Source organism: Protopterus annectens, chromosome 15.part0 (assembly GCF_019279795.1).
Source record: "Protopterus annectens isolate FY-2018-M chromosome 15.part0, PAN1.0, whole genome shotgun sequence".
NCBI lineage: Eukaryota > Metazoa > Chordata > Ceratodontiformes > Protopteridae > Protopterus > Protopterus annectens.
In genome coordinates this window covers 378091207-378117712 of record NC_056749.1, presented here as the reverse complement: position 1 = coordinate 378117712, position 26506 = coordinate 378091207, and the positions used below count along the sequence as shown (strand labels likewise).

The window sequence follows — 26506 nt, the reverse complement described above, 5'->3', positions numbered from 1 at the left end:
ATCATGAACACAACACAAATTCCAACTTGTTTTCCATGTGGATTATTAAGTGGTAGAGCAGTGGAAGATGTCACAGAAGAACAGTGGCATTAGTGAGCATGACCTCAGTTTTTGATGGGCTGAACTTAGGGAAACTATGTATCAGGAGACAAAGGGAGCCCAGAGGCACCTCACATTCCAGAAAGAAATGTCTAGAGGATTTAAGCCCATACATCATGAGGTAGGAGCTAAACCACACCAGAATTATGAATGTGATACTGTAATATTTAATGCACCTTATAAAGATCCCATGATCCACCATATAAAGGCTATTGAGAGATAAAGAGGGAGCAAGACAGAATACAGCCTTTTATTTGTTGCCAAAAGGAGGTCATTAGCCATGCAAATAAGAGTAGTCTCAGTGCCATGTTTAGGTCTAAAACTGGACAGAGGTCTGAGAGGTCATAATATGTGACAAAGAAATACATTTGTGCATAGAGCACTTTCTTGGTAACCTTTCTAATATAGGTGACCCTATAATCAGGCACACTGATGTCCCACTCACCAGGCTGAACAAGGAGAAAATTACAGTTAATTGCCTGTCAGATACCAGGATCCGCCACATAATGCATGCACTCAATTCACTCCACAACAGGTACAAATATGACTCTGTCATTGTCCATTTTGGAGTGAATAACTTGAGACGTACCTCCCTGGAATACATGAAAAGAGACATGGAAGAGCTCTCGGATCATGTAGCCTAGGCAGGTATTACCCTAGCCCTGAGTAGCATTCAGACATTGCCCAGAATGCTACCACAATATAAGGACAAAATGATTGACTTCAATAATTGGCTAAGCTTCTAGTGTCATTCAAAGGAGATCCAGTATCTGTCTGCCTGGGACGACATGATCGACAAACCACAATGCTTTGCAAGAGATGGTTTGCACCTGTCACCACTGGGATTCAGGTTACTGGCTAAGGCTCTTGCCACTTCTACAGGGCCTTTTTTAGGCAAGGTTCAAATGACAAAACTACCACCGTAATGGGTACAAGCAAGCAAAATCTGAAGGTAATGCTACTCAATGCTAGAAGTCTAAACTTCAAGATGCACTCTCTGGAGGCTCTCCTAAAAATGGAGAACATTGATATCTGTGCAGTAACTGAGATCTGGTTCAAAGCTCCAGATAGCACCCCTGCAATACCAGGCTACAACTCATACCACACTTTTCAGCCACCAAACCAGGACCGAAACACTAAAGGTGGAGGAGTGTCCATATTCACCAAGGATATTCACACCTCCAGGCTGGTTGCCCAACACAATGCATCTGAAATTCTCCAGGTGCAACTAACACTAGGTAAGACTGCAATACAAATTGTAGCTTGCTACAGATCCACCACCATGCCCCAAAAGTCTCACTACACCTTTCTAAACATACTGGAAAATATTAAGATACAGCCAAACACCCTAATACTGGGTGATTTCAACTACTGTGCCATTAACTGGGAAAACTAATCCTGTACCAACACCTTTGCTCAATGGTCTTTAGAATTCATAAATTCCAATGCCCTAGAGCAACTAATTCATAGTCCCACCAGGGGTACCAATATTCTAGACCTGGTCATTACCAACATGGGAGATCAATGCTCCACACCAGTGGTCACCCCCTCGGTCAGATCAGACCATAAGCTAATCACCCTTGACATCCACATCCCACCCCTATCCCCCTTTAAGGAAACCTCCATAAAATAATTCTCCAAAGCCAACTTCATGCTTCTCAAGTCAGAAGTAACAAACTTCATGACACCCATGCAGATGGGAACTGGAAGTTCAACTGCTGAATCCTACACTAAGGTGCAGTAAAAGCACATTCACTCGTGTATGGACCGAGCCATCCCAAAAAGAACCAAGACGCTGTCCTCTAAAAAAAGGAAGCCAATCTGGTGTTCCCCTGCCATAAACAAGCTGTACAACAGAAGGAAGAAACTGTTGCAGAAAAGAGGAAGAATCCAGGATTCAAAAAACTCCCTCACCAGCCTCAGTAGAAAGGTGAGATCCTTCATAAAATCTTCCAAAGCTAGTTGCGATAACAGAATTGCCAATGATTCCAAAGATAACCACAAGGCATTCTATAGCTATGTCAAGAATCTAAATGGCAATACTCAGATCTGCTCTGAGCTACAGCAGAATGGCACTAGATATACTGATCCCAAGGATATTGCCAATATCCTGGCAGATAGATTCAGTGCCAACTTCACCCCCCTCTCACCCCCTAAAGGGCCCATCTCAATACCAAAAGAATGCCAAATTCTGGTAATCACAGCCACTTGGGTAAAAAACGCACTCCCCAAAGCCAAGAAGACAGCATCCATGGAACCAGACGACATCCCGGGCTGTATACTGCATGAACTACAAAATGAACTGGCACCTCCCCTATGTGTCATGTTTAATCATAGCCTCACCTCAGGCTTTGTGCCCACAGAGTGACACACAGCTCAAGATGCATCTCAAGATGCACGCACTCGAGGACCTTCTCAGTATGGAGAACATCGATGTCTGTGCTGTGACAGAAACCTGGTTCAAGGCTCCTGAGAGCACCCCAGCACTATCAGGTTTCACCTCATATCAGGCGTTCCGGCCCCAAAATCCGGACAATACCAAGAAAGGAGGGGGGGGTGTCCATATTCATAAAGGACACCCACACCTCAAGGTTGGTGGCAACGCACGATGCATCGGAGACCCTCCAGGTGCAATTAACCATAGGCAAGACTGCTCTGCAATTTGTAGCATGATACAGGCCACCCTCTCAAACTCAGGAACCTCACATGGCCTTCCTGAAAACACTGGAGGGGATAAATGTATCTCCAAACACCATCATACTAGGTGACTTCAACTACCCTAATATAGACTGGGAACACTACTCAAGCCCAAACACTCTAGCCCAAAGGTTCGTGGAGTTCATAAACTCAAATGCCATGGAACAACTAGTCACCATCCCCACAAGAGGAGAAAACATACTTGATCTCATCATCACGAACATGGGATCACAATGTTCAACACCGGAAGTATACCCCTCACTGGTGAGATCAGATCATAAACTAATCTCGCTGGAGGTCCTCATCCCGCCCCACCTGAAATAAAAAAGACCACAGTGAAAAACTTCTCAAAAGCCGACTTCACACTTCTAAAAACTAGTGTGGTCTCCTTTAAGGCACCTGAGCCAGTGGTAAACATTACTCAAACCGCTGAATCACTTAAAAATGCCTTCTACCAGCACCTACAGGACTGCATGGATCAGGCAATCCCAAACAAAACTAAGACTCTTTGTACCAAAGGCAAGCATCCAGTCTGGTGGACCCCAGCCATAAACAAGCTCTACAACAAAAGGAGGAAGCTACTACAAGATAGAGCAAAATCCTTGAAAGGTAAGACACCTTTGATCATTATAAGTAAAAAACTAAGAGCTCTCATAAAATCATCCAAGGCAAATTTTGAGAGAAACATCGCCAAGGACTCAAAAGACAATCATAAGGCCTTCTTTAGCTATGTTAGAAACCTAGGAGGAAACTCCCAGATATGCTCAGAATTAGTTCAAAATGATGTGAAGATTACTGAACCTACACACATTGCCAACATACTGGCTGACAGGTTCAGTGCAAACTCCCCCCCCCCCAAAAGGAGAGATATCTATACCAGAGGATTGTAGCCCCCCAAACATCTCCAACGCCCAGGTGAGAACTGCTCTCTCCAAGGCAAAAAATACAGCATCCATGGGACCGGATGGTGTCCCCGGCTGTGTGCTCCACGAACTCAATGAGGAATTAAACCCGCAGTTAGGACAGCTGTTTAATCTTAGCATCACCTCAGGATACGTACCCAAGGAGTGGCGCATGGTGACTGTGGTCCCACTTCACAAGGGCGGTGCCTCCACCGACCCTGGAAATTACCATCCCATTAGCTTGACAAGCCTTATCTGCAAAGCCATGGAGAGGATCATAATGGAACTCATAAATAAAGACATAGGGAACTTGCAGACTTTGGATCCAACCCAGTTTGGCTTTGTCAAAGGCAGATCATGCCTTTTAAACTTGGTTGACTTTTTCGAAACAGTCACCAAGGCCATTGATGAGGGAAAGGCAGTCCATACAGCCTACCTAGACCTGGCTAAGGCTTTTGACACAATACCCCACTCAGGTATCATCGAAAAACTCATCAGCTTGAATGTAAACCCATACATCACAAGATGGGTTGCAAACTGGCTAAGTGACAGAACCCACAGGGTCAGAGTTGCTGGAGCCATGTCAGACTCAAAGCCTGTCACAAGTGGTGTCCCACAGGGCTCAGTCCTGGGTCCACTCTTGTTCGGCATCTACTTTTCTGAAGTACAAGCAAACACAGGAGGGTTATGGCTGACAAAGTTTGCAGATGACTGCAAACTGGGCGCCATAGTCGAAAACACTTCTGACACAGATATCCTTCAGAAGGGCCTCACAGAAATGGATAACTGGTGCCAGAGCCATGGCCTAAAGTTAAACGCCAAGAAATGCATAGTCATACCCTTCGGGAAAAACAAGGTTACCCCTAGCTACCATATAGGTGGTAATCCACTGAGCACAGAAGAAGTCATCAGGGACCTGGGGACCCAGGTTGACACTAGCCTTTCGTTTGACACTCATGTTGCTAAAGTAGTCAGGAAAACCTTCTACATTGCCCACCTGATCATGAAGGGATTCACATCTAGATCAAGGGAGGTCATCGTCCCCCTGTACTCATCACTCATTAGACCTATGATTGAGTACAATGCCCCATTCGGAATGTATCTGACCAGACACCTGCAGCAGCTGGAAAGGCCCCAAAAGTTCCTCACCAAAAGGATAAAGGGTCTCAAAAATATGACTTATGCTGCCCGACTGAAAGAACTCCAGCTCTATTCAGTCTCATACCGCTTGCTCAGAGGTGACCTGTGCCTGACATATAAGGCCATGTCAAACCCAGATTTGATGAATATGCTTCACCTCAAAAAATCTAGATCCCTCAGAACCACAAGGGCGGGAGACTTAAACCTTGACACTGTTATTAATAGAACGTGCTGGAGGGACAGATTCATCACCCAGAGACTCCCTATGCTGTGGAACAAAATCCCGGTACATGTGAGGCAGAGCACCTCGCTGGCCTTGTTCAAGAGGAATCTTGACCAATGGATGGGAGATCGCAGATATACCCCAGGGATTACTTCAGTGTCACTGCTTGACAGAGGCACAGCAAAATAATAGGCATAGTTTTATTCAAACTAAAGGGGTGGTGAAAGCCACATAACTATGGGCTAGGCTTATAAATGCCCTTGGGCAGATAGCCTAGTATGTACCTATGAACCTATGAACCTATGAGCTACAGTCATCCAACTCCACAAGGGGGGATCCACTTTGGATTCCGGGAACTACTGTCCCATCAGTCTGATGAGCCTGATCTGTAAGGCCATGGAATGTATTATCATAAGATTTATAAACAAAGACACTGGCAACCTTCAAACACTAGACCCCACCCAGTTTGGGTTTGTGAAGGGATGATCTTACCTCCTGAACCTGATCGACTTCTTCAAATCAGTGTCCAGAGCCGTGAATGAGGGTAAGGTGGTTCACACAGCCTACTTGGACCACGCCAAGGCTTTCGGCACTATCCTCCACTCTGGAATCATAGATAAACTTACTAAGCTGATAATTTCTACGTCACTCAATGGGTTGCAAACTGGCTTACTGACAGATCACACACTAAAAATAGCCGACTCCAAATCCAGCTCTAGACAAGTGACTAGTGGTGTGCTGCAGGGTTCTGTCCTGGGACCACTCTTGTTTGGCATCTACTTCTCTGAAGTACAGGACAACACTAAGGGACACTGGCTTACAACATTTGCAGATGACTGCAAGCTGGGAGCCATTATTGACTCCCCAAATGATGTGGATATACTACAAAAGGGCCTTACCGAAACAGATGCCTGGTGCCAGAGCCATGGGCTCAAGCTAAATGCCAAAAAATGTATAGTTGTCCCCTTTGGGAAAAACCACATACCTGTGAACTACCACATAGGTGGCAGTACACTAAACACTGAAAGTGTGATAAGAGACCTAGGGACACAGGTGGACAGTGGTCTCACCTTTGATAACCACATAGCCACAACAGTTAGAAAATCCTTCTACGTGGCACACGTCATCACCAAGGGCTTTTCATCTAGAAAAAAGGAGGTCATTGTCCCTCTGTACTCATCCCTCATTAGACCCATTATAGAATACAATGCCCCATTTGGTATGTACCTCACAAGACATCTGCAACAACTAGAAAGGCCACAGAAATACCTCACAAAAAGAATCACAGGCCTAAAGCAAATGCCTTATGCTGACCATCTAAAGAAACTCCAATTATACTCTGTCGCATATCGCCTACTCACAGGCGATCTCTGCCTAACATACAAGGCCATGTCAAACCCAGAGTTGTTGGACATGCTACACTTAAAGAAATCTCAATCCCTCCGAGCCACAGGCTCCAGGGATCTTAACCTTGCCATCATGATGAATTGAACATGTTGGAGGGATAGGTTCCTGACCCCGAGACTCCCCATACTCTGTAATAGGCTGCCCATACATGTCAGACAGAGTGCATCAATGGCCCTCTTCAAGAGGAACCTTGACGACTGGATGGGAGATTGATAATTCACCTCGGGGATCACATCAGTAGCCCTGCTAGACAGGGGTCCAGGAAAGTAAATATTTGTGGGAAGCAATAGCCAGGGAATCATTATGGCTAAGCTTGTATAGGCCCTAGGGCTGATAACCTAGTACCTACCTATGAACCTATGAAAGGGTGGAGACTGAGTGGTAGTTCTACAGACAGTCAAACATTGGTTTAAGGAGTGAGATGAGCAATGTTTCCTTTAATCTTCTTCTTTTGGTTGCTCCCATTAGGGGTCACCACAGCAGATCAACTGTTTCCATTTCTTCCTGTCCTCTGCATCTTGCTCTGTCACACCAACCACCTGCATGTCCTCTCTCACCACATCCATAAACCTTATCTTAGGCCTCCCTCTTTTCAAATTACCTGGCAGCTTCATCCTTAGCATCTTTTTCCCAATATACTCTGCATCCCTCCTCAGCACGTCCAAACCAACGTAATCTTGCCTCTCTGGCTTTGTCTGCAAACCTTCCAACCTGGGCTGACCCTCTAATATACTTATTCCTAATTCTGTCCATCCTCATCACACCCAGTGCAAATCTTAACATCTTCAGCTCTGCCACGTCAAGCTCTGAATCCTGCCTTTTTGTCAATGCCACTGTCTCCAACCCATATAACATAGCTGGTCTCACTACCCTCTTGTAGACCTTCCCTTTCACTCTTACTGGTACTCGTCTGTCACAAATCACTCCTGACACTCTTCTTCACCCACTCCATCCTGCCTGTACTCTCTTCTTCACCTCTCTTCCACAGTCACCATTACTCTGAACTGTTGATCCCAAGTAGTTAAACTCATCCACCTTCACCACCTCTACACCCTGCATCCTTACCATTCCTCTATCCTCCCTTTAATGAAGATGGAAATATACTGGCCTCAAAAATAACCTCAGAATCTGAGAAATAACTGCCCCTAGTGCCACAAGAGAGAAAATAATCAGCCTTCAAGGTCCAGTCTGCAGTGGGTAGGATGCATAGATAAAATAAATGTCATGACCTCATTATAATCCACATGACTAAACTCGGCCCAGCAAAAATGTGTTAAGTCCAAGGACGAACCACTGAAACACTAAATGAGTGCATCCATAGTGAAGGACTGCATTGGCAGTCTTATTTGCAAAAAAACATGTGACTGACTTAATATTCTGAGCAAAACAAATTTATAACATTTAAACAGGCTAGGCTGCAGAAGCTGCTAACCACTCAGAAAACTGTAGCATGATAATTTCATGCAGAAGAAATTTTCACTGAACACAAATGATGATTTAGGTCAGATTTCAGGCTGGTGAATGGCATAATGTTGACCCAGATAGAGCTGATTATCAAGAAGGCAAATCATAAACTGGTTATGTTCTAGCATTCATTTCAACTTCCACAATAATCTTAATTCATTTTCAGTCCATAGTTCCTTCATTGCAAAAGGCCAGAGACATACACTAATGGGGAAAAGTATCCAAAATTCAAGCCATGGCCATACTGCATGCTTCAACATACCTCTATATCTTAGACACTGGTCTCATCTGAAAGCTGACCCAGTAGTGGAAGCATTGTCATCCAGTATCAGGAAATGGTAACTGATAGAGGCCATGTCTGAAGTCAGGCACATGATGGTAATAGAACCATTCTCTAGGAATGACCAAGTCCCTGCTTTTAAGACCCAATTGGAATATTACATTCAGGGAGTAACAAACTTTAAGGGGTGTAGTGGTAATCACCTGACATTGGCTCAAGCTCTCTAATGGACACTCTGTGGTAATTAGCTGGTCTCATCATAAACCCTCAATCATCATGATGTATCTTAAACAGGAAAACTCTCTTAAAAGTGCTCTTAGGTAATCTGATAGATAGTACATCTGGAAAAAAATGCAATTCAGTCCTACTACACAGACATACTTAAAGGGGTTAGGTACCCCAGCCTCCATCCATGTCAGCTCCAAGGCAAAAAAAAAAAAAGATAGACACTTCACCCCCATTCCCTTCTTTCCTACCATACCTAAGATTCTAAAAACCTGGAGACCTAGAAGGATAGATGCCTCTAAGATGCAAGCTGTTTTCTTTCAACCAGATCTCCATACCTTCTCATCAAGTCAGATATAATGTATGCCTGTTTCATATTGACAAGACACTGAAAAGTACAGCCACAAATAGGGCACAGGGGCAGGTTCTGTTTACTGGTTAAAAATAAGGATTTTATTTCTAAGCCTGTTACCAAGTAGTGAGTACTCCTAACCACATTAAGTTTCACCCTGTAAAAATGCTGAGATATGTTAACGCCATCATAGCTCCCCAGTTCAGGGCAAGCTAAAAATTAGTTCCTTCCTGTCCCTCATGAATAACTCTTAGCTAGTCTCCAATTTCTGGAATTTCAGAGATGAGGGAGTCCAAAAGGTTGGGTTCATAAAGGCAGAGGGCAAATTGGAGGTGTCTGTAATTTAAGACCACTATATTTAAACTAAATCTGAAAACTGGTAGAGCAAATGCACTCTCAAGGAAGACTAGGGTTAAACTAAATTTTAGTAAAAACAAAATAACAGCAAATAATCAATAATCCAACTAGCAATAGACCATAAAAGCATTCAGTTACAGATCAGTCTTTCAAAAGCTACTCTAAAACATCCAGATTTAGAACCGCACTCCCACTAAATTACTGGTCACTTTAAAGTTAAGTTAAAGAGTAAAATAATTTTAAGAGTGAAGGATTAGCAGTAGAAATCAAATATTTATCAAATATTTATCAGACGTTAGCAACAAATCAGTTCAGAGATTTTATGAATAATGTCATAGCAATGAAGGGCCATAAAACTTTTCACTAAACTCCACCATTCATAACCAGATAAGGCAAAAGATAATTTAAGTAACAGTGCAAGTTCTTATGACTAAAGAAAAAGTCGGGATCTCAGTGTTTGCAAGTCCTCCTATAGTGACACTCAGACCTTCATAGCAGGAAGATCATCATTATTGTCTGTCAAGTTAGGAGAACATCAGTGCTGACTTGGTCACACTAACTAATGTGTTACACTCAAATAAGAGGGACAATGTGAATTTTGCAGTTCTTTTCCACCCAAATACTACATATTATACAGACAACTTCTTTAGTTCCATCTAAAGAACACATTAAATAATTTAATGATGTGTGTTTGAAGTTACTGTGGCACCCAAGCAAACCTAGAAGAGATTTGGGGCATCAAGTAAGGAAATGGAAAGACTATGCAATAGATTTCCTGACTTAGAAATATATTCTGTAGCTTCAGGTTATTAAAGCAGTATCTTTATGGTTAAATTCTGGTTAGTCATCTACTTGAAAAAAACTGCAGGAAAACATTTGGTTAAACAAAGAAAAAAATGTCACTGTTTAATATCTACAAGGCTTAAAATTAATATGATTCTTCTTATATTAACAATATAGTACTTTTATATATAGATGCCTGGAAGTAAAAGCACAGTGTTTCATGTTTACCCTGTAGCATTTACAACAGAATAACAGAATAACAGATTGCCTGAATTTTCAAAAAAGTTTTAATATTAAAAATAGGGCTTTGATCTTTTGGATTAAATTGTTAAAAAATATTTAGCTTAAAAATAGGGTTTTTATCTTTTGTAATCAAATGTTAAGGGAGAGTAAAGAGCTTAACAGACTATTTAATGACTAAATATGATTTGGATATGAAAACTGAATTATAAGACAAATCAATTGATAGTTTCGAATTTCTAAAATCAATGTAATGTCACACATAATTAAAAAAGAATATCCCCCATTATTGATTTTCCTAAATAATCTCAAAATAAATTGAGAGTGATAGGAATATCATTTTTATCCAAATTTGTAAAATATGTAAGTACTATAAATGTTGTATGAAAGCTAACTATCAGAATTATGTTTTGCAAATGAATTGCTCAGCTTTAACTAAAACACATAAAATGATTTTAATATGTTCAAAAATTAAAAAAAATACATGATCATTTTGGAGATCATTTTTTAGGAAACTTCTACACAGAGCAATTATCAATTCACATACAAATCAAATTATATACAAAAAGAAAGGTGTTGGTTATTAGAGGTTGTAAATTCTTAATCAAATCAGATTGACAGCATATGGTTTGAGACTGCAAAGTACAACACCCTTTTAGAGGAGGAAAAAAATCAATGTTTCCTGCAAGATTTGTTGTCTAATAAATTTTATATTAACTGAACTTTGGCATTGTTTCATGCTGCAATTCCTGGATGTGTAGACACGTCTCAGTTCTTACTAAACTGGAGCTTATTTACAACAGCTAGGAATTTTAATATAAAGAAATGGAAATTTGTGGTTATAACTTCATTTACAGAATTTATAAATACTGTCATTGTCAAAAAGAAATGTCTACTGTTAACTTGAAAACAACCTCAGAATATAAATTGCTGGATAAAATTGAACTCATTTATAGAGAAATATTGCTCTATGTTCTATGATCTGTTTATACTGTTTGGCCATTTATTAAATTTTAGTAATGTATATTGCAAGAATTGATGTAGAGACGTGTAAATAGTCATCTCTTTTATTAAGTTAGTGTGTTTGTATCTGTACATAAAATGTCAATAAAAATATTTAAAATTTATATATATATATATATATATATATATATATATATATATATATATAGTCAAGTTATTAAAATTGAAAGATAAATAGAAATACATTTGTCAAACAAAAAAGCATGGTTTATTTGTCATGACATAGGTGGGAAATTTAAAATGATGATGTAAATGTCATAAAAGAATTACTGTGTATTAAATAAAAACATTTACATAAAAAAACAGCAGGCTAAGTCATTCTGCAGTTCACAAAACTAAGCAGCCATTTTCCACCTATTTAATAACAATCCAAGATAATAGCAGATTTAAAATTCTAAATTTAAAAAAAATCTCTAAATGAGGACAGTTATACAGAAACTGTCTCCACCACCATTCTAGGAGTTTATGTTCCTAACTAGAGTAGATGAATCAGGGGTACTGATGACAGAATTAGTATCCAAAGTAAGGCAAACAATATCCACTGCAAGGTCCCATCACAGATTCAAATCCAGGAAGAAATTCAGGGATTAATAGTGCATCAAAACTGCTGCCTCTTACTTAACATAATTATATACAAAAGTGAAGAACAAAGGGACAGTCATAAACCATTCACAATCCAAAGTGACCTATTAGTTATGCTTGGTAACTTCAACTCCCAAGAAGGGGACAGCAACAGCCAGAAACATCCAAAATAATAATAATAGATTACAGTAATTTATAATAACATTGAAACACTCCATGGAAATGAATCTGTGAAGGTAAAGTGCAACAGCTTAAACATACAAAAAAACACTTCTCAGGAGACTGGTGATAAGTTAGTTAAGGCACAAGGTTCACAGGATTCCATTAAAAGGCTCTACCAATGGGGCAAAATATGTAATGAGTCAGAAACTATTCAAAATAACTTAATAGAAAGCTGATCCATCCACAAAGGGCACAATATTCCTTTATAAATGCAAACACGATCTCTACAGATGAAAAAGAAAACAGACTCAAACAGAATTGCAGTAAAATTAGACACTAAAATTAAATTAAATAGCAATTCTTATCAAAAACAGCAATGTACTTTAAAGCTACAAAACACACCAAAATGCCACCAATCGAAAAGGTTTTGCAAGCTGTCAAATAAGAAGCTCAAAGTATTGTTAAAGAGTTTCTCATTACTCTCATAAACAAATCCAGTATTTCATAGCATTTCATGGAAGTGCATTTTATTGCTCAGAATGACAGCTACTGAGATTATAAAAAGGCAAATCTAGCATGGCAGATTACAAATACTGGTGTAACTTTGTACATGAAACAAAGCACTGGCTAGCTTATATGGCACCTACTGCAATAATCTATCTATTCATAATTCACATACTCTAAACTCATCTCAGCCCACATGAGACAGTTACATTTCATAATATTCTCATACTTTGCACCTGTAATTTTCCTTCACACAGACAATGCTGGATTTATTACAGAACTTGTAAGAAAAGTGAGGCTAAAATACAATGGCTGACTGTCCATGATTCCAATTGCTTTTCCTTGGCAAGCAATGTTCCCTAATATCTCTGTCTATAACAAGGGAGAGTTGTTTCTCCTTATCTGAACTTGTAACATGCAGCTGCAGTACCCATGTCTCACAAAATACAAACATATTTTCTGGCCTAGTTTGCTTAGACATGATTCTGAAATACAGTTAATTTTGTTAGTTGTAATGTCTAAAATAATTCTACTAGAGAAAATTCTTTCAGACACTTATTTTTTAGTATTTCTATGTATAAGTGTAATAAATGAATCTATATACTTAAACTATTTTACAAGAACTATTCATGTAGAAACAACAAAACTAGCTGTATTTCACTATCTTGCTTCATGGTAGCCAGCTGCTGAAATCTTTATTTTATTTATTTATTTTATTTATGTTTGTTTACTAGGGCAGTGCACAGATCTCATTGGACAATTTGCATGCACTGCCTGGGTGAGTACAGAAATAACATATAAATGAATGATTAATAGAATGAAAACTGTAAGATAAACTAATACTCATAGAATGTAGAAAAGGCACAAAATACAGTTTTGGAAAAAAAAGCACTATTTTTAAGTATGCCAGTATTACAATACATAGTTATGTGAGAAATTACCAGTCCAAATACACAAATTTTATAATATGTACAAGTGTAGAATATGTATGAATTTTGCCTGGAAGACTATTAACCACATAGAGAAGGGTAAGGGGGATATGGTGGAGGAAAAAGGGGGAGATGAAGGACAGGTTCAGAGTATGATCAAATGGAGAGGGTGGCAAAGGTAACAATGTTATCAGTGAGATTGGATAGTAGGGTTTTATGTATAGTAGGGTTTTATGTAATGTGTTCTGCTTAACAGCATCTTCATTGTGCTTGAGTAAGTAGGTGTTCTTTGAGTTGGTGTCTGAATGTGTATGCTCACCTTCACCCTTATTTGTAAGAAAGGGTAAAAAATATGAAGAATTGGTAAAAAGATATCCACTCCCAAAGCCTTAACTTGGATGCATAACTCTGCCTTTTATAGTACATATAATTCACATTTTCAGAACTGTTATCTGAAACATGTAATATACTCAACCATTTTGGAACACACAAACTCTCCAGCACTCTTACTCTGTCTGTCCCTATTAAACCCATAATATCAAAAAAATAGTCTATTTTTCTCAAGGGGGCACAGTGCCAGATCATAGTCAAATGGGGCCCTAGGCAAGGTAATGGACCAGGCCCCCACCACCACCCCACCACCATTCTGGTGTTCCATTATTTGGTTGTCTCTCCCCAACTACCATAAACACTGTTCAAACCTGTCAGTGTGCATATTAGTTTTTTCTTTAGTTTTACAATGATTACAGACACTTGGAATTAAATGTAAAAACAAACATGTATGGCCATTTACTAAACAAAACAGTCTCACACTGAAAATAGACTTAGCATAAGCAACAGTAAACTTCTATTCCATTGAAGCTCACATTCATTGAAAATGCATTGAAACTCACATTCATTTAGAATGCATCTGGACAGTTGTGGCTTAAGTGCACCTTGGGCCCAAGACTGTTTTCAAATCATTTCTTCCCCGTACACATTTTTAGGGACATGCATAAATGTATGCATTCTTTGAGTCACCTTCCTGATTGTTTTAATTTATATTTGTCTAATACACTAACATTTTTATAGTGTATATTAAATTTGACATTTTGAACCTTTTTCTAGTAAGCACTAAACAGTGCATGAACCAATGACAAAAGTGGCCATTTTTTCCAGTAAGCACTGAAACAATGTATGAACCAATAATGACATAAAGTACTAATTTTAGAACATTTCATCCATAAAAGATCACTCAAGCTGCTGCCACTACAATCCACCAATATCTGTACTTAAGTTAGAAACTTAATCAACTGTGTAGACATCAAATGTCTAATTGTAATAAAATGGACATGGTTAGTATCCAATTTGCTTTACACAAATTCACAATAGTCCTGCAAAGACAGCTTCAACCTTTATCAGTACAGCAGGGTCGGTCATTTTATCCACAGACATCTGCCAAACCAAGCAATTACAGCTACATTGTTGACTACATCCCTCTCAGATGTCTGCGTCAAAAAATATTGACCAACTTCACATGATTCAAATTTGTTTCACACAAACACACAGTAGCCAAAGCATTCATTGGTTCATAGGTGTGTACCAGGCTAATGGCCCTGGAGCCTTGACAAGCGTAGCCCATAGGATTACCTTGGCATCATGCCACCCCACCTTAGTTCCCAGTACCTCTGTCGAGTAGAGCCATTGGAGTGATCCCTGGGGTGAATTTTCTATTTCTCATCCACTCATCAAGATTTCTCTTGAAGAGGGCCAGTGAGGTGCTCTGCTTGACATGTATGGGAAGTCTATTCCATAGCATGGGCAGTCTCTAGGTTATGAACCTGTCCCTCCAGCATGTTCTATTGATTGCGGTAATGAGGTAGAGGTCTCTGGAGTGTGTGGTGCAGAGGGATTGGGAATTCTTTAGATGTAGCATTTCTAACAGAGCTGGGTCAGACATGGCTTTATAAGTCAAGCAGAGATCACCTCTAAGTAGGCAATCTGAGACAGAGAATAGTTGGAGTTTTTTGAGTCTGTCCATATAGGACAAGTGTTTAAGGCCTATGATCCTCTTTGTGAGCTACTTTTGTGGCCTCTCCAGTTGTTGCAGGTGTCTAGTGAGGTACATGCCAAATTGGGCATTGTACTCAATGACTGGCCTAATGTGGGAAGAGTAGAGGGAGACAATGACCTATTTCTTCATGGATGCAAAACCCTTAGTAATGAGATGTGCCACATGGAATGACTTTCTGACCAGAGTGGGAATGTGGTGGTAAAAAGAGAGGTTGCTGTCAACCTGTGTTCCCAGATCTCTTATAATGCCTTCTGTGTTCAGTGGACTGCCATCGATGTGGTAATTCATGGGAACTGGGTTTTTCCCAAAGGGGATGATGACAGATTTTTTGGCATTGTGCTTAAGGCCATGGTTCTGACACCAGTCATTGGTCTCAGTGGAGCCTTTTTGTAGGATGACAGCATCACTTAGGGAGTTAATAATATCTCCCAACTTGCAATCGTCTGCAAACTTTGTCAGCCAGAGTCCCTTCGTGTTGGCCTGAACTTCAGAGAAGTAGATACCAAACAGGAGAGGACCCAGGACCAAACCCACTCATGACTGTTCGGCAGTCTGACTTGGAGTCAGCTACTTTCACACTGTGGGTTCTATCTGTGAGCTAGTTTGCAACCCACCTAGTGATATACGGGTTGATGCCTAGTTTAGTGAGTGAGATTTTCTATGATTCCTGAATGGGGAATGGTATCAAAGACCTTGGCCAGATCAAGGTAGGCTGTATGAAACACCTTGCCTTCATCCACACCTCTGGTGACTGGCTCAAAGAAGTTGACCAGGTTGAGCAAGCATAATCTACCCTTCACAAAAGCAAACTGTGTGGGATCCAGAGTTTGGAGATTCCCTATATCCTTGTTTATTAGGTCCATGATGATGCGTTCCATAGCTTTGCATATCAGACTCATCAGGGTAATGGGGTGATAGTTTGCTCCTCCTTTGTGGAAAGGGATGAATGTAGCAGTGCACCATTTGATAGGGACAAAGCCTGAGTTGGGGCTGTGGTTGAATAGGACACACAGGTGAGGTGCCAGTTCACTCTGTAGTTCATGTAGAACACAGCCAGGGATATTGTCAGGTCCCACAGAAGCTGTATTCTTGGCCTTTGGACAGTGTTGTTTTAACCTGTGCAGCAGTAATACTGGGTGCCTGGCAATCTACAGCTATTGTGATTGGTCCTTTGGGGGGGGTAGAGGGGTAAAGTTGGCACCAAATCTGTCAGCCAGTATATTGGCAATATCTGTTGGTTCGGTATAGGAGGTACCATTGTACAGTAGCTCAGAGAAAATCTGGGTAATGGCGTGGAGATTTGTTACATAACTGTAGAAGGCCTTGTGGTTGTCTTTACTTTCTGCTGCAATCCAGTTTTCATAGCTAGCTTTAGAGGATTTGATGAGGGATCTCAACTTTTTGTTGAGGCTGATAAGGGAGTTTTTCTAGTCTTGGGACTTCACCTTATTCCGCATCAGTTTCCTCCTTCTGTTGTAGAGTTTGTGTATGGCAGGGGACCACCAGATTGGCTTCCTTTTTTTGGAGGAGAGCATCTTGGTTCTATTGGGTATGGCAAGATCCATGCATTTGTGCATGGATTCATACAGTGCATTGGTGCATGGGTGCCATGAAGTTAGCCACGTCTGTTTTTAGGAGCCCAAAGTTAGCTTTGGAGAAGTTTTTCATGGTGGATACCTTTGCGGGGGGTGGGGGTGGGAGGGATGTGTATTTCCAAGGTGATTAGTCTGTGGTCGGATCTAACCAGGGAGGAGTTGACTATTGGTGTAGAGCAACTGCTGCCCATGTTAGTAATGATCAGGTCAAGGATGTTGCTACCTCTAGTGGGGGTAAAAACAAGCCAGTTCAGGGCATTGGAATTAATGAATTCCAGGAAACGTTGGGCAAGTGTATTGGTACATGAGTAGTTTTCCCAGTTAATGGAGGGGTAGTTGAAGTCACCCAGTATGAGAGTGTTAGGTTGGACCCTAGTATTCTACAGGGTGCTTAGGAATGTAGAGTGTGAGTCTTTGGACATGGTTGGGGACGTATAGCAGGCTACGACCTGAATCACTGTCTTGCCCAATGTTAGCTGCACCTGAAGTATCTCTGATGCGTTATGTTGGGCTACCAGTCTGGAGTTTGCTCATTGTTTATGAATGTGGAAACACCACCACCTCTGGAGCTTCGGTCCAAGTTCTGGGTCTGAAAGTTGTGGAATGAGTTATAGCCTGGTACTGTGGGGGTGCTTTCTGCTGCTTTAAACAAGGTCTCTGTTGCAGCACAAATGTCGATGTTTTCCATTTTGAGTAGTGCTTCGAGCAAGTGCATTTTAAGATTTAGACTTCTAGCGTTGAGCAGCATGATCCTCAGATTGCATTTGTTTTTAGCTGTTACAGTGGTAATTTGGTCTTTGGAACACTGCCTAAAAGAGGCACTGTAGGGCTGGCAAGAGCCTTGGCCAGTATCCAGAAGACCTGGGATGACAGATGCCGGCCATCTCTGGCAAAGCATCCAGGTCTGTCAGTCATGTCATCCCAAGCAAACAGATACTGGATCCAGCCAATTTAGCCAATTGTTGAAATCAATAATTTTCTCTTTGTACTGTGGTATCATTCTGGGTGGAGGCAGGATGTTGCTCAGGGCTAGGGTCATACTCGCCTGGGCTACATAATCTGACAGCTCCTCCATGTCTCTTTTCATGTAGTCCAGGGAGGTATGTCTCAGTTCATTCACACCCACATGTACAATGACAGGCTCATATTTGTACCTGTTATTGAGGGACCTGTGTGTGCGCTATGTGGTGGATCCTGGCACCTGACAGCTGACTGTTACTTTCTCCTTATTCAGCCTAGTGAGTGGGACATCAGTGTGCCTCACTATCGAGTCACCTATGACCAGTGCGTTGGGCATGCTGTTTTGCCTTAGGGGCTTTGGTTGAGTGCCACACTGTTTAAGAGAGTTATATGTTTTGTGATTAGTGTTGTGTTGTGGTGGTCGAGTGTGTTTATGCCTTGGAGGTCTCTGCTGTTTGGGTAGGATTTTATTAAGAGCCTCCATGAAGGTGGGTGTGTGATTTGTGTTTTTATGTGAAGGCAGTGCTGGTGTGTGTTCTGGAGGACTATGTGTTCCATGTGGTGTGGTGCAAATGCTGACCTTCTCCTCTTGACCAGCTATTCTGGTCTTGGCTGGAGAGTGCATGGCTTCCAGTTTTGATATATAAGTGCATCTCTCGCAAGTCTGAGTGTTGGGAGGTAAGATGAGAGGGTTGTCAGTGTACATGAGGCAGTTGCCTCAGGATGCCCAAGTTCCAACTTCATTCACACACACCAACTTCATTCACACACACAAACCAGTCCTGAAAAAAACAAATTAAGGACAGTTTAAGAATGTCCAGGTGATAACAGCATAAGGTATTTTCATCTGAAGAGAGCCTCCACACCCCCACCAGCAGGTATAGACACTTTGTTGACTGTATACATCCATTATTGTTATGAAGAAATAAATTATATGTACTATACTGGTAGATTTGGATGAACTACATGAAATTGTGTAGAGATCACAAGCAATACACCACAACATCCATCCATGTACAGCTCAGTTTAAATAGATAATTATTTATGAGAGTGTAAGTATTAACCATGAGATAACAGATCCCAAGTCAATATGCATAATCTCTGTCTACAGAAGCAAAAGTCATCTGAATAATACCACATTAAAGAGAACTATTACTAATGCAGGGATTGCTGCTGGCAAACAACTTTGCATTTCAGTGCTTCAACTACAAATGCAGTGCCTTCTGCCCTCGAAGAATAAATTCCCTATGTTGCATTAAATATTGTTGTCCTGGTGATATTGCCGTAGCATTGCCTGCACTTAGCTACACAATATGGAATGGCTCACAAACAACGAAAACATGTTCATAGTTACTAGGCATGTAATCCTGTGGACCTTTAAGGAGCCTAGTCCAAATTTATAATTGCTCTAAAGCACTTTCTGGTTAAACAAGTTGCTCAATGAAACATAGTAGGTAAATGAAGGTAGAAAGATTCAAACCCTGCACCCTTGTCGCAGGAAGCAACTCATTAATAAGTCAGAGCTTTAGTCCTCTGTGGCAACTGCCATTGTAACAGTTAACTGAATGCAGAAATTCTTTACAATAGGGTCTTGCAGAGAAGTCTTTATCACAGTAATATGCAAAAATGACTACATAATGGATGCCAGAATTTAGATGGTTCTGATAGTCATTTGAAAAAAAAAATGCAAACAATATGGCCTGCCAGGTAACAGCCCCTTTGCAGTTGCTGAAGGCTGTAAAGAAGATACTGCAAAATATATTAACAATGCAACACGTTTAGACTGTATTACATAATCCAGGCTTATTAATAAATTCATTCTTTAGTGCAAGGAATAAAGTAAAGGGCAATATAAATGCTGCAGGAGCTTTTCTTCAACAACCAACAAGTTATACAAGAATCAGAAATATTACTGCATACAACATACTCTTACATGCTTGCAGGATAGCTACATTTCATTTCTGACCTCCGTATGGCTTCTCTTTCATCAAGAATAACTATCCCTCCGACACTAGTGAACACATCTGACTTACTTGAATGGCAAATAATACTGTATTGTTGCAGCTTACACTTCCAGAGTCAGTGCAGGATCATGAACAAATGGGGCTTCATGCAGGGTAATGAATCAGGGACCTGCAAGCCATACCAGTATCCCATTACTTTGCTGTCCCTCCCCAGTTACTATAAAAATTGTTCAAGCCTGTCGGTGTACATATTATGTTCTTTACTTTTACAGTCATTACAGACATTTGAATTTCAGTTTAAGCGTATTTCAAATTTTACAGAAAAAACTTTGACAGACATTTTCTAAACAAAACACTCATTCTGAAAACAGTGCCACTTCTCTTCCCTTGAAACTCACATTTGTGAAAATGCTGTCAACGCATTAAACTACAAGAAATGCACTCGGATTCATACTCAGACAGCATATAGTGAAGTACTAATTAGTACCTATATAAAGGGTGCAGGAATTCAAATGTGTAATGCATTTGCTAACAGCTTGTGACAGCCCACTGGGCACAAATATCCTCTTTGATACAACTTCATATAAAAGGGAAATGAAGGTGGAGGGAATCAAATCATGTAGTACAGGAAATAGCTCTTTAGCAGCACATAGCCTTACTCGTTTGCACCAAATGCCAGGCAAACTGCTGCAGCCCAAATAGTGCATTTTACACCTGGGTATCTGCAACAAAACAAGCTAAACTAAAATGTATTCATGGCTAAAATATTAACATTAAACTCAGACGTCATGCTGTTCAACATGTTCATGACTAAATAATAAGCACACTGTCAGCATTCAACAGAACAAAAAACCCAAGGATCATACCCAAAGAACAAGGATCATATGATGATACTCCTGATTATTACAATCAATTTCCTTCTTTTACACCCTAGGCTTGCAGTCCAGAGGACCATTGAGGAGCCTAGCCCAAAATTTCCAGTTGCCCCAAAGCACCTGCTAATGAAGTGACTTCCCCAAGGACAGGACATCAACAAGAGGCAAAATTAAAAATTTAACAGAGCAACAGATTTTGCATCAAAATATATTCTGTAAGCTAAAGAAATAGAAATAATTCTATTGACTGATACTGATTGACTCTAGCCCTCAGTGATTTAGCATGGAAAGACGGAACTAAAAGTTAATACAATTCTGGCAGTCGGTGTGGAGGATTAAGGCTCTTGCTCAAATTTTAAAGGTATAGGGATTGACTTTGAGCAATTACATCCAAGTGACGTCTCCAGGTGCATTTACAGTTAACTCCTACTGACGCCTCTAGGCGTCAAATTTTCCTTGTTCATATTTGCATTAATAATTTCAAAACCAAGCTATGTACAAAGTTTTAAAATATTTCATTTTAAAGCTTACACAATGGCAAAATCAACTGCATTAAGATTTAACTTCTGTCTAGTGCAGGTAAATAGATATCAACTGTTGTTTTCATGATATTAATTTATATAGATATAATTTTCACATTTTTCTAAATATCTCAATGACCAAGTAAAACAGACAGTATTCTTATCCTCCTATAAAAGCTCTCAGTTAGATAAATAAAGTGCTACTGACAGTATGTGTGTAACTTGAGTGGTTGCTGAGATATTGTAAGTTGTTTACAAAATATTACAAATGTAATAGTTACTGTGTTAACTATGACTTATAAAAATCAATTTAAGACCCAGAACTTAAAGAATACTATCACTATAAAAATAGCTTGTGCTGAAGAATTTGCCATTTATACTTCTTTCATAATCCCTATGGTTCCAGAGATATGAACATTTGTTTGATATGTAAGAACATAATTTGATTCTGTCAAAAGGCATAGGCTCTGCCCATTGGAAGTTCCAGTGCAAACTTTCTGAGCTCCATTGGAGTGAATGGCTAGACTGCACCCTCTAATAGAGGCATTTTTACAGACACACACACACACACACACACACACACACACACACACACACACACACACACAAATCACTCACATCTTCTTTCCTGCAGTGTACCTGGCATCTGCAAGAAAACATTTGCAAAAGAAGTAATCTACTGTAGTATATCTGGACTGACCCACTGCTAGAGGTAAATAATTGTGCCAGTTCTTGGAAGTATCTCATTGGCTCTATGTTCAATTAGAGACTTCCAGGCTGAGCACTAGCAATAAATTTTAAACAGCCAAGTTGTTCTGAATCAATAAATTCTGTCATAGCAACTGATATGGAAAGTCATTTTTGCCCATCAAGAAATTAGTTTCCAACTTTATTTTAATAATGTTATATGGCCTGGCCAGGCCACCCAGCCAATACTGGGCTGCCTAGGATGCCTTGTGCTGGATCTGTTGCTGAGAGGTAAGACCTATTGCACCCTTCACAATCTCTACAACTTATACATACTAACTCTGGGATACCACATCTGTGAAGAAAGGGCAAATTCCAACTTTTTGATATTCTGAGTATCAGATATTTTGCCAGCAACAGCATTTAGACATTTTGACTTTAGATTAAATGAATACAACCCATATAAACATATTTATTAAACAGTGTATTAGGGGATGTTCATGAAAAGGTCTTAATTTCAAGTGCAATTTATGCTTAATGCCACAACTTTCATCCCTTCTCTAATATACTTAACTGTATTGTCATCAAACCTCAGAGTAAAGTATTTTATGTTTCTACCAGTCTCAAATGGGCATGCTTCAAGAAATCAAGCTACAAGAAGCCATCTAAATACTAGTGACAAAATTCAAGTCTCTGATGGGGCCTTTTGCAAATCTAAGTTTAGTATTTTCAGTTAAATCTCTTGTGGGTTACATTTTCATCTCCTCACGTGTAACCATTTCTGAAATAGCAGACCTCAAAATGTGTTATCTATTATTAGGTTATTCATTTTGCACATTTTTTGGCTAAGCTATAGTGTCTTCAAGTTTTATTGAGCAACTGTAGTTCTTTATGGTTCATTTTGGAATAACAAAATCAAATCAGACTAGCTTCATTTTTCAGAAATTCCAGTGTATCCAGACAAATAGCCACAAAACGATAGAGAAACAACTCTGGGGAGGACTATCTTTGCCAGATGACCAGCTGTACAAAACTGCAGGTTACTGAAATGCATCTTGGCCATGGCAGGAGAACTCTACCTTTCCTTAAGATACAGGAAACTCTAATGATTTATATAAGTAAAAGAGGGCAAGAGATGAAGCTATGGGAAGCATTGCATCTTACAGGAAACCTGCATTCAGATTCCGTTTTACTTGTATAGAAGCAGCATTTGACCACATGATCTGTAAATAGGTTCACAAGTTAGTAACCAAACACTTAATACAAAATAAAGAAAAAAAAACAGAGAAGGACCACCAGTCAGCATGGCTAAAATACACTTTAATGAACTTGTATCTTATAAACTAAGCACTTTCACCAAGACAATGCTTAGGCTTCATCAGAATAAACAGTTAACAAAATGAACAGGTTTAAATGTCCTTCCAAGCATACTGATGTCACGGAATCCACCATAAGAACAACAATGTAAAATACACCCTCTAAAAATGTCATATTATACTTGATCCAATTTAAAAAATAGGATATCTCGATATACTTTCATTCAAATCAGGTTTTAAGTTAGCATTCAGTTTTAATTGTCATAAAACCTCCGTATTATCTATCTGTCAGTATCACCACCTCTAACAGAATCAACCACCCTATCAATTACATTCATAAGTTCATGGCAAGTACTAGGCAATTAGTCTACAGAGCAATACATGCCTAGCCAATATTTCCATATTCAAAAGTTCCCTCCAGTCTCAAAGAGAGTAACATATGATATACCAGGTGAGAATCTGAGGATGTCCATCCAACTATCTAGATTTACCTTGAAGGTGGCAAGGGTCCTACTCTGTCCAATAATACATGTCATTCACTTAAGTCTCTAGAATAAAGCACATGTCCAAAATAATTATTTATTACATTCTGGATTACATTTGAGGGGGGTGAATACCTTTATTAGTTTTTCTTACCTGCTTTATTTAGTAAAATAGCTAAATGGTTTTCTTATATCTATTATTATAAATATAGATAATATCAAGACTAAATGGCATTTGTTTTGGTACTAAAAGAAAGGGCTCTTGTCAATGAAAAATAGAACATAATGCAAACAATGTGTAAGACCAGTAAACTCTCTAAGTCGTTCATAATTATGGAAACACACACATTTTTTTTGCATTAATTTCTATAAATTTGATTCATAAGCTAGAGCTCCTGAATAACAATATTCTTCTTTTTTGGCAGGCAGCCCGTAACTGTTTGGTTGATGGATGTGCAACTGTAAAAGTGGCTGATTTTGGACTCTCTAGGTAAGTCTGTGATATTCTGTTTTGCTTTAAAAAGAAATGTAGTCATTCGTGTCTATTGCCCCTGGACAGATATGAAAATGCTGCTTTCCTACCTCATGGCATTTCCGCTTTGAATTTTCCTCCATCTTTCACTCTCTCTCTCTTTCTATCCCTCCCCTATCTCTTCCCACAGAATTGTTGAATCTCATCTAATTGATTTGTGGTTTTGCTGTGGCTGTTAGGCCTTCTGAACATAGGTACCTTTACTGCTTTCCTATTCTAAGCTCACTCATGCATTTTTACTTTGCAACTGCAGATGAGATTTGTTAAAAATGATTTATTGATGAAAAAGGCACATGCTTGTAGGGTTCTTTGCATCTTATTGCACAATTTAATAGCCAGCCTGATGGGAATATATAGTTTATTGCAAGGCCCCCAGCTAATCACCAGGAAGTGTAACAATGCATCAAAAATGTGAAAATTATGGCATAGCATGCTGATAGTGTGTAGTGTACTACACCAAAGTCCTTATTAATGAAAAAATGATGTAAAACTCAAGCAATCTTTATACTATGTTGTGTGTGACAATAGGAATTACTGCCAGACATGCCAGGAAAAAAGGGCACAGGATTTGTAACATATGCCAGCACAGCTACCTGGAATTTTGTAAATAATTATATAGCATTTGTATATAGATTAGTTTTAGTACTAGGCTAATTGCCCTTGTGGCCCATTTTAAGCCTAGTCAATTATTCCCTGTGAGATTCAAACCCAGTACCTTGTGTTTGTAAGGTAAGCACCTTAACCATTAGGCCACCCTCCCAACCATCAAACTGATTTGTACAAATGCTTGTGCTGAAAATGTATTTGTGAGGTTTGCTTGTGTTAAAAATGTATTAACAGTGTGCCCTGCTGGAAGGAAAAGAAATGTACATGTATTACTCTAAGTGAATGAAATGTATACTTTGTAATAGCATATACTGGAAGTGAAGAGGTTAATCTTAATCCATCTGACTTTGCAAACATATATATATATATATATATGAAATTAGATTACTTTATGGGTTAAGTGGGCTAGAGAAATGTTGGTAGCTCCTGTATGAAGAGTGAAATGGTTTTATGGTTTTATAACTTCCAGCCGCTGCACCACATCTGAACAAAACTCTGTGTGTATTGTAGCACATAGGTGCTAAACCCTGGTAGCTTCTAGTGATGGGGGATAGTGCAGGAAACAAAGTCAAATGACCAGATGTATGTGATGCCATTCTGTACAAAAATAATGTTTTAATGTTAGAGGAGACAAGTCTCAGGAGCATTCTGTATTCTGTCTTGGATCTGACAACAAGGACCTCTCACCCATCTTGCCTTGCTCTATTCAGTAAGTAGGACCAGTAATTATTTTAGTCAATCAGGAATAGATAGTGACACTAGCTAAATTCCATTTTTCTATAACTGTGTGAAACCTTCCATCAGTGTTATTTTTAATATTCCCTGTAACTGAAACTCTGGTGTTTACTGTAAATAGATATTTAGTATTTTCATGTTCTTTTATTATTTATTATTAAACATATTTAAACTTCTCATTGTGGCCTGTGCTTTTAGAAAAAGCACCGGCCACAATGAGAAGTTTAAATATGTTTAATAATAAATAATAAAACTTCTCATTGTGGTCGGTGCTTTTAGAAAAAATATTTAAGTTTTGAGAGTATATGCACATATTTATTTGATGATAACTCTGGCCACTCCTGAAAACCTTACTGTTTGGCCAACATTACCATTTCTATTAATATTCATTTCACTCAGTATAATTGTGTACCCTTGTAAGAGCCTTAAAGAAGCTGACAGTAGTTCTAGTGGCAGTGATAACTACCTTTTAGTCTGGGCAGAATGGACACAGCACTGTGCCAGCCTTTCCCAGCTATACATGTGTGTGTGTGTGTGTGTGTGTGTATGTGTGTGTGTGTGTGTGTGTGTGTGTGTGTGTGTGTGTGTGTGTGTGTGTGTGTGTGCGTGCACACAAGTGTGCACCCACGCAAATCAAATCTCGGAGTGTGTGCATCAGCTACTTGGAGCAGGGACACAAAGCACTGGTTTCACAGTGAGGGTGTGGGAAGACTTAGCTTAGAACCACAGCTAAGGACTCAACTCTGAGCTGTACCAGTGGGGAGTCTTATTGGTGGTCTGGACAGATATAGAAAAGAAATAGTCTCAGACT

General features: G+C 39.6%; 1 protein-coding gene across 1 annotated transcript in view; it reads left to right on the top strand.

Annotated features, from left to right (window-relative positions):
- Positions 1–26506, top strand: part of BTK (Bruton tyrosine kinase) — a 728232-nt gene that overhangs the window by 474469 nt on the left and 227257 nt on the right. The window contains exon 16 of the mRNA XM_044057123.1: positions 24248–24312. Coding sequence (XP_043913058.1) covers positions 24248–24312 — 65 coding nt within the window. The remainder of the gene's footprint in view (positions 1–24247; positions 24313–26506) is intronic.